This window comes from Haemaphysalis longicornis, unplaced genomic scaffold (assembly GCF_048455015.1).
Source record: "Haemaphysalis longicornis isolate Haplotype H1 unplaced genomic scaffold, Haemaphysalis longicornis Haplotype H1 scaffold_8, whole genome shotgun sequence".
Taxonomy (NCBI): Eukaryota; Metazoa; Arthropoda; class Arachnida; order Ixodida; family Ixodidae; genus Haemaphysalis; species Haemaphysalis longicornis.
In genome coordinates, this window is record NW_027526445.1 from 52,064,063 (window position 1) to 52,080,760 (window position 16,698).

Genomic DNA, 16,698 nt, shown 5'->3' on the forward strand with positions numbered 1-16,698 from the left:
CAGTGGCAGCAGTTCGTCAAAGCTAACCCGCTCACTTCGTGTGTCGCAGGTCCCTTCAAGAAGCACCGCTGCGTCACGGAACTATCCGACGGCTGCTGATAGTCTTTCGTCAGACACACGGCGGTGCCTGTTCAACACTCAGCGGCGCCACTGCAAGTTATCGACATCGTTCATTGGACCGGGCGGTCAACGACATTTCAAGCACCGCTATAAAGCCTGCGCACCAGGAAAGGACCATCACTGGCAGTAGCGGCAGTGGCAGCAGTTCGTCAAAGCTAACCCGCTCACTTCGTGTGTCGCAGGTCCCTTCAAGAAGCACCGCTGCGTCACGGAACTATCCGACGGCTGCTGATAGTCTTTCGTCAGACACACGGCGGTGCCTGTTCAACACTCAGCGGCGCCACTGCAAGTTATCGACATCGTTCATTGGACCGGGCGGTCAACGACATTTCAAGCACCGCTATAAAGCCTGCGCACCAGGAAAGGACCATCACTGGCAGTAGCGGCAGTGGCAGCAGTTCTTCAAAGCTAACCCGCTCACTTCGTGTGTCGCAGGTCCCTTCAAGAAGCACCGCTGCGTCACGGAACTATCCGACGGCTGCTGATAGTCTTTCGTCAGACACACGGCGGTGCCTGTTCAACACTCAGCGGCGCCACTGCAAGTTATCGACATCGTTCATTGGACCGGGCGGTCAACGACATTTCAAGCACCGCTATAAAGCCTGCGCACCAGGAAAGGACCATCACAGGCAGTAGCGGCAGTGGCAGCAGTTCGTCAAAGCTAACCCGCTCACTTCGTGTGTCGCAGGTCAGTAACGAATTCCCGCAAATGGACTCTGTAGTTGTTTTGTGAGCTGCTTCTGTCGCTGCTGCCTTTCATCGCATTTTATCGTATCTTGTGAGTGTGGTTAGCTGATTGAGCCATTAACTGTGACGTTGGCCAAACCATACTCAGACGATGACGAAAACAAGCATTGCCGATGTTAAGCGTGAGCTGGAAGATGAGATAAAAAATTGTAGGAAGGAATTAGAAGCCCAAATTGAAGAACTTCGAAACAGTGTGAAATTCATCAGTGATGAGTTTGACAAAAACAAAGCTGAACTCGGCGCTGTAAAAGCAGAAAATAAGAAATTGCGGGACGAGAACCAATCCCTTAAGTCTAAGTGTGAAGTTCTCACCGCTCAGTTGTCAGGTACCGAGCACCGCGTAAGAGAATGTGAGCAGTACTCTCGTAACGCGAACGTGGAAATCAAAGGTGTGCCGATTTGTAAGGAAGAAAGCCTTCCAGAGCTGATGGCTAAAATTGGTGACAAGATCGGTGAGCCGATTTCCACGTCGGACATTGAAATGTGCCATCGCGTGCCTGTCCCTAAAACACCGAACCAGCAGAACATCATTGTCCAGTTTGCTCGGCGCACAAAGCGTGACGCAATCCTCGATAAGGCCCGCAAGGCGAAAATTCTCGGCACTGATCTTGGTCTTACCGGAGCTAATCCGGTGTTCATTAACGAACACCTATGCCCGGAACTAAAGAGGCTTCTCGGTCAGGCAATATCTCGGAAACGCGAAGTTGGGTGGCGGTTTGTGTGGGTGCGCAACGGCCATATACTCGCACGACGAGCTGAGAACACGCCTGTGCTCAGAATCACTCATGCGTCAGATGTTGCGAGGATGACATAAGGGTCCTGTACGCAAGTTAACTACAGTCTCAAGGTCTTTTTTTTTCAGTATGTTTGGTTGTAGTGTTAGTTTGGCTGAAAGTTTCCACATAGCAATTGCACTACCACTCAGAGTTAACAATTTTATGTTGATGAAAGCAGGAAAAATGTTAATCAGAACCTGTAAGTGTACAACAATAAGCTATTGGTCAGCTATAACGATGTTCCATCAACACAGATATAGTATGTTGGTTTGTCGACTTCGGCATCGTGTAATATCTGATCTTCAATGCAGGCGTCGGCCTATTGAACAGGCTGAGTGTGCGCAGTGTGTTACGTATTTCAATGCTTCACTTCGCCTTGCTGTTGTTTGTTTCTTCTTTTGTATCGCTGCTCCACTTGAACGGCTCTATCTGAAGTGATAGCCCCACACGACCTTGCCTGCCCTAAAGACGGCAGACACCTCAGTTTTTTCATTGCAACGTCCAATCCGCCAGGAACAAACATGAGTGTATAACTGCGCTTCTCAATGATTTTTCGTTTAATTTTCATGTCATCATGATAACCGAAACGTGGTATACTTGTGACGATGAAGTTCTTGTACTACCGGGTTATAGATCTTTTTTTTTAAATAGGCAAGGAAAGCGAGGTGGAGGAGTGCTTCAGCTAATAAAAAGTGAACTTTCGGTGAATTTGCTGCCTACCTTTACAGTATCTTCAGTAAACTACGAAGTGCTATCTGTAACGTGCGGTGACTACATCTTTACAGTTATATATAGGCCACCATCTGGTAATTTGACTAGCTTTTTTTCTTTTTTAGAAAATTTATGGTGTTTTGCGAACGATAATAAACTCAGAATGGTCATTGGTGGTGACCTTAACTGTAGCTTGTTAGAAGTTAATACAACGACTAATGAACTTTTATTACTGCTAGAATCAAATAATTTTAAGAATGTAATTTCTGAACCTACGCGCATTACGCTGGAAGCTGAAACTCTTTTAGATCTCTTTATTACACAGGCTGAGGTACAAAATATAAAAGCCGGAGTTATCGAAAATACCGTTAGTGACCATCTTCCGATTTATATGCTTCTAAAGGCTAATCCCCAATGCAAGAAGATTTATTCATCCTCTACAGTTCTGATTGAGGACATCACTGATACTACCCTGAATACTTTCAGGGAACGAATTACTTTATTAAACTGGCATGATGTATTAACCTCGCACAACGCAAATGAAGCCTACAATATTTTTATTGACAAATTTACTTGTGCCTATAAAGAGTGCTTTAAATTAAAAAAACGTGTGAAATCTAAGAAAATACGTAAACCTTGGGTCACCGCAGAATGCCTCGAGATGACCCGTAAGAAGAACTTCTTGTGCGCGCAATTTATAAAACTCCGGAAGCCAGAAGATTTTAAATGTTTTAAAAAATACAGAAACCTTGTAACTAAAGCGTTGCGAAATGCAAAGCGGGACTACTTCACGAACCTACTGAATGAGGTCACTGTGAGACATCCCGATAAAACATGGCGTTCACTAAACACACTTTTAAACCGGTCGCGAACGTGCAACGAGATAACCCAAATCGAACACAACGGTGCTGTTCTTAGTGGCGTACATCTGGCAGATGAGTTTAACTCTTATTTTACTAACCTAGTTAAAAGTAACCATGACGAATCTATCAGGCAGTTTCTGACGACGCCTAATGAAAATAGCGTATTTTTGAGCCCAACGACGTAACAGGAAATTTTCGCAGTTTTTATTTCGCTGAGCAACTCGAGGTCCAGGGATGTTGATGGCATTTGCATAAGACCAATAAAGTACGTTCTTGACTGTATTTTACCAGCATTGGAGCATATTTATAACCTATGCTTGCACTCTGGGGTGTTTCCAGACAAAATGAAACGGGCTAAAGTGGTAGTTATATACAAATCTGGAGATAAAAACAATTTCTCAAACTACCGTCCGATTTCTATACTTCCTGCATTTTCAAAAGCTCTAGAAAAGATTATATCAATACGAATCAATTCTTTCTGTGACAAGAATAATATATTATCAACTCAGCAGTTTGGCTTTAGGAAGGGTAGATCGACAGAGCTAGTACTACTAACACAAAAAGACATTATCCTACAATCATTCGAAGATAAGAAACTAACCATGGGTATTTTCGTTGATTTCTCAAGAGCATTTGATTCTCTTAATCACCATTCACTATTATTAAAACTTGAACACTATGGTTTCCGCGGTGTTGCCTTGGCATTATTCAGATCATACCTTGACAATAGGGAACAGTGTGTTTTGATCAATGAATGTATGTCTAAATTTATGAAACTAACCGCTGGCGTTCCTCAGGGTAGTACACTCGGGCCACTACTTTTTAATCTATATGTCAATGATGTCGTAAACATAACTACTGAAGCTACATTTATTATCTATGCCGATGATACGAGCATCTTTATACAATCTAAAGATCCGCATGAACTTTGCCAAATGGCGAACGCTACATTGGACAATCTAAATATATGGAGTGCGGCTAATTCACTTAAAATAAATACCACGAAAACCAAAGCAGTTGTGTTTACCCCCTCCCAGAAGCGTTTATATTATCAGTTTCGCGTTCGAATTGGCTTAAACAACATCGAAGTAGTGTCAGAAATTAAAACACTTGGGGTAATCTTTAATCAGAATATGTCTTGGACTTCGCATGTGAACCGAGTGCTCAGTTCTCTGGCTAAGATCTCAGGCGCTCTTTGCAGAGTCCGCTATGTTTTACCTGAGAAATTTAAATTATTAGTTTTCAAAGCTCTTTTTTGCTCCCAGATAAATTATTGTACCTTGGTCTGGGGAACTACCTCAAAACAAAATATAAATAGGATTTACTCAGCCCAAAAAAAGTCCCTCCGACACATAGCAAACCTAAGCTATCATTCACCCGTTGACCATCTTTTCCATTCCTATAAGGTTTTACCGTTTACTTCTTTATACAATTTCAATTTACTCATCAGGTACAAAAACAGCCTCAAGCATAATAACACAACATTTTTATCTCTATCCAGTTTGCAGAGTGTCCCTGAAACCGGGTATTCTTTTCGAAATAATGATAATTGGGTGATTCCGTTTTGTAGGACCAACCACGGCCTGGATATGGTTAACAACCGTGTACCACGAATTTTAAATGAGTTCGCCTCCAAAGGAATTAATTTACTTAGTATTACACCTACTCAACTGAAACTTTATTACCTTCACAATCATTTGTAAACACCGCGTTTTTTTTTTTCTTCCTTTCTTTGAATTGCTATGCATTGTTTCATTTGTAATTGCCATTGTGCGTTTGTAACGTGATCCCAATGTTTTGCAGTTCTTTTTCCCTATATTCTGTGTGCTGTAGAATCCTGCACTTTTTTTCCACCGAAATCCTACAAAGTTGTAACTATGTACTAGATGAGTCTTTCTTTTTCTTTTATCCTTTCTTACATTGCACTGCAAATGTCCAGTGTCATGATTTTGTTTGTGAACGTGAAAAGCATGATAAAAAAAAAAACTTTTTTTTTCAGATTAATTTTTTTTTTTTGCCTGGTGTTGTATTTTTTACCTGCAAATAAGAAACTCTGGAATTGTTCGCTATGTGCCCCACTGCTTTGTAAAGGGAGTTGGGTCCCTGTCAAGCTGGCTGCGTCCAGCTTTTTGCCCTCCTTCCTGCATTTTCTGTTGTTGTTGTTACGAAAATACAAAATAAACGAATGAATAAACGGTCTAATCCAGTCAGAAATCTTTCGCTTGCAACCGAGGTATAATGGGCTTAAAAAAACAGGAAAATGCATCGAATTTGAATGTTTTGATTTCACATTCTACAGCTTTGTAAAAACACAAAGGTATACACAAGATAAACACACTAGATGATTACACGGTATCGTTATCTCGGAATTATTCTTTCATTTATTGCCGCTCATTTTTTGTCGATGAAAAATGCGCGTAAATTTGTGTTCGTGCAATTGTTTCTTAAAATATTCCAGGGGTCTATATTGTTGCATGTTACCGTTAATTAGTATTGCCGTTTCGACCAGAATTTTTAATTTTTCCGTATTCTTTGTTAGTTCGGGTGTCCTTGTTGAGAGATGACCTTTATAGAGGACAAAATGCTCTTCATTATGTTCTTTTGTTATGAGGCAGCCTTGCAAGCAGTGGTTGAAGATGCTTATTGAGAGGTTACATTATATTTGTTGTTATTTGTAACGGCAAATGTCTAAACAAAAAGTAAAAATCCGTCATATTCTGTAATAGCCTGTGAGGTGTGGTAGTTTGTAGAGAAGTCGGCCGGAAAACTCTGAAAATTGTTTACCCACGCGATTGTGTACCTTGTACCTCGTTTTTTTAATTGAATGTTCCAGTGTTTTCTTAGGGTAATATCGAGTTGTTTTTTATTAAGTTATATTGGAATAGGACAGTCTTTTTTTTTTGCCACGTTTTTCTGCTTTCTTGGCCATTTCATCCGCTTTTTTGTTCCCAACGTCACCACAGAGAAGGTAAGACAGACCGAAATTTCAGCGTTCAGGTAGCCCAACAAAGACTAGCGTCTTTAAAAATGCGCACTGTCCCCTTGGAGGTGCCGTATCATTCAAGCACGATTGAAGAAAAAACACTCAGTAGGGAGCGTTGTTCAGGAAGCCTTGCTGTCGTTTTTTCGTCTGCTCGACTGCCCGGATGTGGTGTCACGTGATCCAGAGAAATGACAAAACTGCGCACCTAAAGGAAACACTTTTTATTTAAATAATAATTATTATATAACATCTGTTCTTCTGTTCTGTCCATCGCGTTTCATTTTCCCTTCATTTCCCGTTTTTGAACGGCGAGCAACCATCATTTCACACCAACACAGACGCACACAGGAGATGTTTTCTTCGAGAAAAGCAAGAAGAAGAAGAAATGGGGAACATAACTGCCTCGTCTCTCTACAAATACACAAAAGTAACGAGTATGCCCAAAAATGCGTTCGTCGAGATCCCACTTTTTGTATAATGACCGGTGTTTGGGAGTAGAGGTACAGGTTCTCGATTGGCAAAGACACAGGAAACAGATGCTAGATTCTGGTTTCTGAGAAGGAGTTCACATCACGAAATTAGAAACATGTGCGGACTAGGTCGAAGACACCTTTTGCGCACGTGCACGCAACTGCATACATGCGGCGTAGGAAAAAAACACATGAGATTGGAAATGTTAACTTTTTTTTCCTGAAGCACTGCAATATTTATTTCGAATTATCCTTGGCTTAAAAATCCTCCGAAAAACAACTTCTGCGCGAATTCAGTTTCAGGGGGAATGCGTCTTGCGCATAAGCTTTGTATTTTAGAATCGTAATCTATACCTTCCCGAGGGTAGAAACTGACTTTCAATATTTTAAGCATTTAGTCAGTCTCTGTTTCTTCAAATTGGTACATTTGTGCGCAAAGTGTCTGGGAGTTTTCATGGTGAAACAAAAGTTCTGTTTTTTGGGCGATAACTCCCGCGCAGCGCATCAACGCGCGGAATTTTCTAGCGAGCAGTCGTACATGCTAAATTAGAAAACGTTTAAAATTTACTTTCCTGGGTGTGAATCGTCATTTTTTTAATTATGTATAGGAAACCCTTAACCACAATACTGAAGCTGCAAGTGAGAAGCAATGGCCAAGAGGATTTCTAACCGGTCCACATCCATATGTTGAAGTGAATGTTTAGAGGTCGACAACACAACAAGCGCTCACGACGACAACGCGTGAAATGAAGCTTAAGAGAAGAACGTCAAATAATTCCACTGAAAAAGTTTGCGGCCCTATAACATTGAGGGCCGCTTTTTTTGCGATAGAATAAGAAATGAAATGCAAGAACTCTTCGCGTATTACGAGCACCGTCTCTGTTTTTCTACCGTGCGCAAAAAGACACCGCAGGTCTATAATGCGCCTCACCTGCGAATCAGTTAGAGGTTTGTAGGGATACTGTGTTTCGACATTTTATAGCAACGTAAATGCTTTCGGCATGAACCATTCTAATTATAATGCACACACAAACCTTGGCGCCTTGTCTTTAAGAAGAAGGGCGGCCAGTTAGGTGACCAAAAAAATAAAAAAAATTGAAGGGTGTCTATTTGTAAACTTAATTCAGGGCTACATTCGACATTGCCTCCCAAAATGAACTGCCCTTATCACCTATCATAAAAAAGTGCAGAGAGAGCCGGCGATAGAGAGAGATAGTAGAAAAGCTCACTCAGCAACCTTTAATCAGCAAACAGTATCTGTCGAGACCAAAAAATTGCGTGTGTGAATTCCATCTTAATCGTCACTCCTTAAAGACATACTGACTCTAGATTTGAAACTGAAATAACTCTGTAAATAGCTTCCTTTGTATGTGGAGATATCTCCCAGGAAGTTTCAACCGCAACCGTTCAGTGCAACATATTCCAAATCAATTTTAATCTTCGCACGCACGAGAAAGCTCACAACGGATGCCCTTGCGACATCAGCATCAGCATGACGCGTTGAGCGCTTCGCCCCGCGCTTTCCACGTCAGGGCTCCCGTGACGTAGACAAGTCGCTCGCTGCTGTTGACGCGCGCTGATCCGCCTTGATCATGACGTCACAGTTTTAGCACTGACGTCATGCTTCTCGTGCGCGTGCGACGAGAGCAGTTACGTCACGAGCACCCCATTGTCATGGCGGCCGCCTCAGAGTTCGTTTCGCCGAAACTAGAACTGTCGGGAATAACGCGGCTGTAAATAATTATTTACGCTTTGATAGTCCCTTTAATGTGCCATTTGATGATTACTGTGCCGCTAGGCACCCGTAGCATCCAAAAAATAGTTACACAAACTTTTCATGTCAGCACCCTTTAGGGTTATTTTGATGCAGAGCTGTGCTCGAAACTTACGAAAGAAGATCGGTTTCTTAAGGCGCGGAAAGTATGGTGGAACATTAAGTCCCCGTTGTACCCTCCTTTTTTTATCCTGCTTTTTTTCGTGGGCGGCTTTGCCGCCTCTGGAAAAATATCCCCGAGCAAAAAAAAAAATGCAATCTTCCCACGCACAAGTCCATGCACATACGACACGGTAGAAATATTTACACGGGAAAAATTCGTTCCCATTTCTTCTACCAATGCATCCAGCGTGTCTGTCAGTCGATATTTTCTGTATGTACACTCCACATCATTCGCCAGCGGTGCTGGCGTAAAGATAACTCGATACTGCACTCATTCGCCCCACACAAGTGAAACAGGTAAGAATTCCGAGCTGGCGAATTAAAAATGTACAACGCTTATACATGTCGATAGATTGCAGGAGGAAAATGTACACAGAGAAAACAACGTGAGAAAGAAAATATAAGATCAGCAGATAAATAAATCCAAACATTAAAAAAAAGTGCGCGAGGAGGGTCGCAACGAATGCGATGTTTTCCTCGAAAAATGATTGCTCGGTTACACGTTCGTCCACCCACCTGTACACATGCGCTGCGACACATATCCGCGCGCTATTTGAGTTATTGCACATTATCGTTTCCCACCACGAAATGGTTTTGCGAGAATCAAAATTAAAAAGAAACGAAGAGAGGCCGTTTTCGTTGTGTTTTCTCTCCATAGTTCGCAAAGGGAAAGTGGCAATGCATGCTTCGCTCAGAAACTGACGACCAGGGCTACTGGATGATACGTTTTCTCACTCATAAGGCGTTATCAGAGGTGCCTTCCCTTATCTCCGTGCAAAACTTCCCTTGCTGTACGTTGTGTCTAACGTCGATGTCGGGGTCATGTATCCGTGATGCGAAGGTGGAAAGGTGCCGGGTTTTAGGACAAAATATGCATACCCGCCGCGGTGGCTCAGTGTCTAAGGCGTTGCGCTACTGATCTTATGGACGCGGGCTGACTACCGACCGCTGCGGCCGCATTTAAAATGGAGGCGAAAGGCAGAAACGCCCGCGGGTCGAGGTTTCAGGACACGTTAAAAATCCCCGGGTGGTGGAAATTAATCCGCACCTCTTCGCTACGGTTCCTTTCATAGCCCAGGCTCAGCTTTGACGCGTAAAACACCACCAGTATAAGAATTTGAATTTGAACGCAATATATATTACAACGTAGGTTTGTCAGGCCTTTCGCGATATTTGATTGCAAGGCCCTGCCTAAAAATAGCACTGCGCTGTAAGCCCGACCACGCCGCGCCATCGTTGCTAAGCGCCCGCACCTGTTTTACTCTATGGCGCTTCGCCGTTTATGCCAGAACTTTGACCGCCTACCATGGCGAGGCACGAAAGGCAGGACTCATTTGCTTCCTTCTCTCCGAACTATACCGGCTATTGGGCAAATATCGGGCTTATTTTTTGGCTTGGTACGTACTTGGTAGTTTGCGTTTGTTCAAGCTTACTCGCATTCTTTAACGGGATAGTGATTTCTTGCTCTACGATATCCCACGAAATAGTCGACACGCTTCGATGTTTTTTTTCAATTTCTCTGTGAAACTGAAAGTACCGCATTCAGAACTTACTATCAAGTACGAGGCCATTGGTAAGCGGTAATCTGTTGGGGGGAGCTTCTATTTTTCTATTTTCTATCTTTCGTTCTTGGGGGTCGCAATCAAAGACCTGCATATCGCGTCGCTGGTAAGTCCAGGATGAGGGGGGTCACGTGGTACTAAAACGTTATATTAACGAGTGTCCTTAGCTGTATCTCTCACCAGTCTCGTTACGATACGTCATTGTCAGTTGGGTCACGTCCCATTTTTTTGCGCTGATCGCTCCGTTAATGAATTTTTTCTTTAAAAGCCACACAAAGTGGCACAAGTGAGCCGGTAGACGCAGGCTCATGTTTTTCGTATACGGCCTAAGGCTCCTGAAAGCGGCATCGGAATGATTTTCTAAACTGGCGCGTTTAACTTGCAGACCCTGATGTTTTTTTTTTCGTTTTATTAAGCTGCATTCAAAGCTTTTGCTCAAATGAAGCCCTTATGTAACACTTCCTAAAACTTGTGGGCGAACGTTAGTGACAGCCGCAGGTACGGTCTGTGCACCACCAAATCAGATTCCATGTGCACGAAGGATGTTTCCTGCCTGCCTATGATGCTTCAGATAAGTTCTTGATTCCGTCCCCGAGTCAGCAGGACGAAATAATATAAAATAATCGTATTTTTTTTTTGTCTTCGACCTCTGTGATCATCTGGACGAAAAACACCGCATAAAGCGGGAGGGGGGGGGGGGAGGGGGCAGTAATGTCGGTTCTGAAGTACCCAAAACTGAAAAAGAAAAAAAAAATTTCGCGGGAAAACTGATACGGAGAAAACATGCCAACTTCGAGACGTAATTGCATCATGTGCCAATAGGAAAAGAAACAGAAAATAGCACCGAAAATAAAAACGTGCACTCTTGCACTATAGTTTGAGAAGAAAAAATAAACACCCTACAACAACGCCTCACCCAACACACGTGCGAGCTTCTCAAATCATGATACAAGTTTGCAAAGCACTCAAAGAGAAAAAAAACAGCGCAGGTGCCTGCTCGAACAATCAGACACGCTTCCGCGCATGCGCGCCGCGCGCTCTTGAAACCACAAGCTCGCCAACACTGCGTGCCACATCAAAGTGCATTGTTCAGTGAAGGGTCGCTTACACACGCGCATACACCAAGGGAATGGGGTGGGTGAGTCCGCACAAAAGTTCTACGTGTGCCGTCGTCATCCGGGATCGTCCAAAGTATTACACAGGTTTCACAACAGAGTCATCATCACGCGTGTAGTGTTCATTACGCTGGGGAGCACCTTCAGAGAGAGGGAAAAAAGAAGTCCTGTTTCTTCGCATTCTTCTCCGCGATCTCCAACGCTATTTTGCGAGTTACTGGGCGCTCTGTGTACGTGCTGAAGATTTTACCGGGAAATACAACTTTTAACTTTTTATCAGACAAGCCGTTTTCATTAAACTGTCTTCATACATCTCCTAACCAACCTTCTTGGGGGTGCGATAAATCGCTGTTCGGCCGGATTTCAGGGAACTGCGCGGGCACAGAACTACGATTGAGATGTAATGCCGCACCAATTGCCCCTTCAAGAAGAAAATACAGCGACCCTTTCGACTTCCTGTGAGAGCGGGGAAATCTTACGCGTGCACAAAGTGTTCAGAATGCAAAATATTTCCTTCGAGCGCTCAGTGCCGGGGATTTCCGCAGCTTGGCTGCGTGAATGCCTGGCATAGCTGGTAACGCTGTCGTTCCCCGCGTCCTTGAAAGCTCTATTATAAACCGGTGATAACGCTTTGGCAGAGTAGTTCATCTAGTCGGTTAGCTTCGGTGGGGAAAATGACGTCCGACGGATTAACATCCCTGATAATCGACGGATAAACATCCGTCGAACGCACTTGAATAGCACTGGCTGCCCGCACTCATTCAAGAGTTCAGTCGAGCAGTGGCGCTTGATTTCTCGCTCGCTGTAGGGAACTGACGCAAACACCTCGAAGGCCATGGTTCGCATTCACGATGGCCACGCGTGCTGCACTCTCGAAAGCAAGTAGCTCCCACCTCACGATCTCGATACGGCCAGCTGTCGACGCGACAGGCGCCAAGCAACGTTCACAGCGTCACCGCGCATATATATCTTCTCACTCGAGCCGCCCAGAGTGCAAGACGTGCGTGTCGCTCCGGGACGGATGGCGTGCTCTCCCGAGACCACGGCGACTTGTTCGCTCGAGAAACACGCAGAAGGGTAGCGGCTTGTCTATGGCGAGAGACACTGGCATCCACTTCCAGCGGCACACGAACCGCGCTCACTTCTCTTCGTCGGAAGCCGGCTCGGGCGTGGACGAGACCACGTCCACCCGTTCCTCCGCGTCGTCGGCCGCCTCGACCTGCTTCTTCAGTAGCTGCTGCTGTTCCTGGTGGAACTGCTGCGCCTGCTGTTGGGCCGCGGCCGCGTAGAATGCCGGCGGAGGAGGTGGCAGGGACATGAAGAGGTACTGGAGGTACTGTTCGAACGACGGCAGCGCGTCGGCCAGGGGCACGGTGGCCGTGGCCAGCGGCAGTCCCGGAGGCAGCGGCACGCCAGGCGCCGCGGGACCGAGGCAGTTGGGGTTCAGTGCAAGCCCACCGCCCGCCACGAGGGCGGGCGGGGCCTCATGTCATTGAGGCTGCCGCGGGCTAGGACTCCGGCTCGACTCCGAGGTTGTCGACAGCGGCGTCGGCGAACTCGGGGCCGCCGAGCTGTCGCCGTAGCTGCCGCAGCTGTTGTCGTCCGTGGGCGACTTGGCGCGCCGCGAGTCGCCGCCGGCCAGGGTGGTGGCCGCCGAGGATGACGAGGACCGGTGGTGGTGGTGGTTGGCGCCGCTCCCCGCAGTTCCGCCGCCACTGCCTCCGCCGCTCGAACCACCCTGGTGGTGCGAGCCTCCGGAGCCCGAAGTGCCGTTCTTGCCACCGTGGTGGCCGTGGTGGTGGTTCCTGTTCGAGCCTGTGGAGCTGGAACTGCTCGAACTGCCGTAGCCCTGCTGGGCCAGTTGCTGCTGCTGCTGCATCTGCTGCTGCAGCAACCTGCGACAGTCCAAAGAGTACAGAGTGCATTGTTAAGCGTCGGTTCCTCCGAATGAACATCTCGCATTTATGACATTATAAATCTCAATTTTGGAGCAAAAAATATGCATACGTACATATTTGTGGTCATACTGTCGTTACGCACGAAACTACTACACGCCATACACACCAGGCAGCCTGCTCGCTTTCAAGCCCTCCTTCCTTATCTGAGACACACGGCGCTAGGCACGGTCGCGTAGTGATTGTATGTAGCATAAGTGGAGAATAGCGAAATCATGTTTGGGTTCGAAAGCTCGCCAAGATGTGATGCGGGAAATCAGTGAAGAGCGGACGACGCCGCATTGAATCTCGTGTGGAGCCGAATGTCAACATCAGTCCTCACTGCGGCTGGATGACATCGTCGCTCAGTGTCTTTGTCTTTCACAAGCCACCGTGTTATGATTTTACACGTCATTCTGCGCTTGGCGTTAGTGAGGAGCGCTTCACGCTGATGATGGCCATGAACACACCGTGCCTTATTCACGAGCAAAAAAAATGTTTGAAGCCGGGTGTATACCTTGCATACCACAATTAAACAGGCCTGCCACGGCTGCCCCTGCTTCACATCTTTATTTCTTCCGTAGAAAGGAGGTTCGCTCTGCATTCCTTGCTGATGCATCCGTGGTTATATAACGACTTGCAGGAGCCCACTGCAGTCATCGTAGGAATGAATAAAGAAGAAAGGACGGAAACGCTGGGAGGAGAGCCCGGTTTGCTACCCTGCACTGGGGGAATGGTGCGCAGGGTATAAAAGAGAGGGCGGGAGAAGAGGAAGAGATAGGAGTTGGAAGACGCGCACTCTAGTCCCGTTTCGGGCCCTATAGTCTTTCGTGCAAGTTCGTTTCGCTCAGGAAACTTAAAGGGCTTTCGTCGCCCTCTGCGAGGTCGATGGTAAAGACCGATGACGTAGGATAGTTTCTACTGTAAATGGTCGATTGTCCAATCGGCTGAGCGCGGTGGCAAGCACGCTTCTCTCCCACGAGTATTCGGGGCAGCGACACAGCGCATGCTCTATAGTCTCTAGACACTTCACTTCAGCCTACCGGGTTCGGAAAGGAAAACAGCATTCGACAGCGCTTTGTTTGCCCCACAATGGGCGATAACGAATAAGGTCAGACGTGTCGGTTAAGGGATTATTATTATACGACCTCGTTTAATCTGAAAGAACTGGCATTTTGTAACGCACGAAGCTCACTCCCAGCCACGACAAACATTTTTAACTAAAAAAACGCAGAAAATTGGAAAGCTTTCAGTTTTCAAGCTGCATAATGTCAGTAAATACGTAATAGAGGAAGCTAAAAAACACAGCTATCAGTGTGTCGACTGCTCCTTAGAATTCCACTGATACGGTCAGACTGCACCAGAGGCCAGTTTCTTCGCGATGGCCTTGGTCGGCGACGACCAATCGTACAAACCACAATCTGTGACGTCATGAAGGCCCGGCGAGAATGCGGAGAGTAAGTACCCTCTGCCACACCTGTTTTTCTTAAGACGTATCTACTTTATGTCTTAAAGTTTGCGGTAAAAGTGACGTGACTGTTCTATTGCAGCAGAGCAGTATTTTTGATCAATCAAACTTGTATTTCGTCTTCGTGGTCCCTTTAAGATTCTCAGACTTCGCATTTGCCGAACTCGCCAAAAGAAATTAATGCCGTTCCACTCAATGTGAAAGCTGTCGGAAGTGCAGAGCAGTGATTTGCCATAATGGACTGTATCCGGTCACGGCTACCACCCAATGAAAGTCAAATTTTCCGCCTTCGCAGTGCTCCCGCACCCCCTGCTTTACGCTGCGCCAGCGGGAGTTCCGTTCTTTTTGTGCTTGCTTTTCCTCCCGCACGTGCTGGCATTTCACTGCCACTTTTTTTCGCTTACTATTGTAAAAACCAACCCAACGAGCGTTCCGAACTAAGTGAACGCTGGCGCTGCTGGTTAACTACGTATATTTTGCCTCAAATGTACCTACAGTTTTCTTAAATTTGCGCTAAACAACGGGTAGATGTGTGACAAGCGCCAGCGGTTCACGAACGCTTATTCGAACGCTTCGAGTTTCGAACGCTTATGACTATATAAACCGCTTGGCTTTCGGAGCCTCTGGGATACGCCGCGACGATAGCCGCTACGACGGAACGCCGTGTCCAGCGAGCGAGTAGCGACTACAAGGCGAGCCCCTAAAGTGCTCTGCACCTAAACGAGGGAGGGAGAATAAACAGCCCGAATACTGCAGCGTTCGGATTCCGACCCAACATTGCGGCATCGGCGGAAAGTTCAGCTGCTGATTTGCGTGACGTGGCTCGTCTATGGGCGCTTTTCCTCAGTCCGGGGTGAGCTCTGCTTTGTCGCTCTCTGGCTGTTTATTTTTCCTCCCTGGGCCAACCGTTGGCAACAACCGATTACGCCGATTCCGCGCGTAGATAAAGTCTTCGGAGGCCAACCGATCGCGGGGTTTCCGGGTCCCTACGAATGGATGCACCTGCCTGTGAGGCCATAAGCGGTGACGAACGTTCGCCGGGCGTGCTCGCGCCTAATTTGCTTTGTGCGCAGCCGGTTCGGACATATCGCCGCATCAGCGCCCGATGCCATCGCTCAGTCAGGAGGAACGCGGCTGAAAAAAAAATTGTCCTTTTTTCTGGACAACGACATTTCGGTTGCGGAAGCTGGACAGACAGCAATGTTTGGACGCACGCTCTACTCCCATAGCGTAGCGTTTTATCACCATCTACATTTTCCAGAATTCAGTCCTCGATGAAAACAAAACTTTACCATCCCTTAAAATGAAGGTTGAGAGAGGGGCGAAAGGTTTCTCACATGAAAACTTCGTCAGAAGTGCGTCAAAAGCACCGCTGAAAGCGCGTCCAGTCGATTGGCAAACCTTCAGTCCCAAATCGCAAACGAAGAAAGGACCCAGCGACGATTTTTTTCGCACTAAGTAATTATCCAAATAATCTAACTCTGCGCCGATACGTGGTTTATGACCTAAAGGAATACCCCAGAGGCTTCGAAAGCCAAGCGGTTTATATAGTCATTAGCGTTCGAAACTCGTGAACCGCTGGCACTTGTCATACATCTCCCCGTTATTTAGCGCAAAGAAAACTGCAGGTACATTTGAGGCAAAATATACGTGATTAACCGGCAACGCCCGCGTTCATTTAGTTAGGAACGCTCGTTGGATTGGTTTTTACGATAGTAGGCGAAAAAGGTGGCCGCGCAAGAAAACAATGGCGCGTTCGAACTGACGCAGAAAGGCTCCAGTGGCGCAAGAAAAAAAAAAAAGGGCGTTCGAAATGACGCAGAAAGGCTCCAGCCCCGCAAGACAAGAATTAACCGTTCGAAATGACGCAAAACAGCTCCAGCATACGAAATTAAAGCAAGCACAAAAAGAATAGATGGCACAGTTTCAGGAAGGGGGTGTGCGAGCACTCTGAAGGCGGGAAATTTGAAAAGCATGGCGTGGTAACAGTGAGCGGATAACGGCGCTACACCC

General features: G+C 46.1%; 1 protein-coding gene across 1 annotated transcript in view; it reads right to left on the minus strand.

The window, feature by feature from the left end:
• Positions 1-12,772: 12,772 nt before the first annotated feature.
• LOC144148770 (homeobox protein SIX6-like) overlaps positions 12,773-16,698 on the minus strand; it is an 88,240-nt gene continuing 84,314 nt past the window's right edge. Inside the window, exon 2 of the mRNA XM_077680282.1 lies at positions 12,773-13,178. Within this exon, the coding sequence (XP_077536408.1) occupies positions 12,773-13,178 (406 nt within the window). The remainder of the gene's footprint in view (positions 13,179-16,698) is intronic.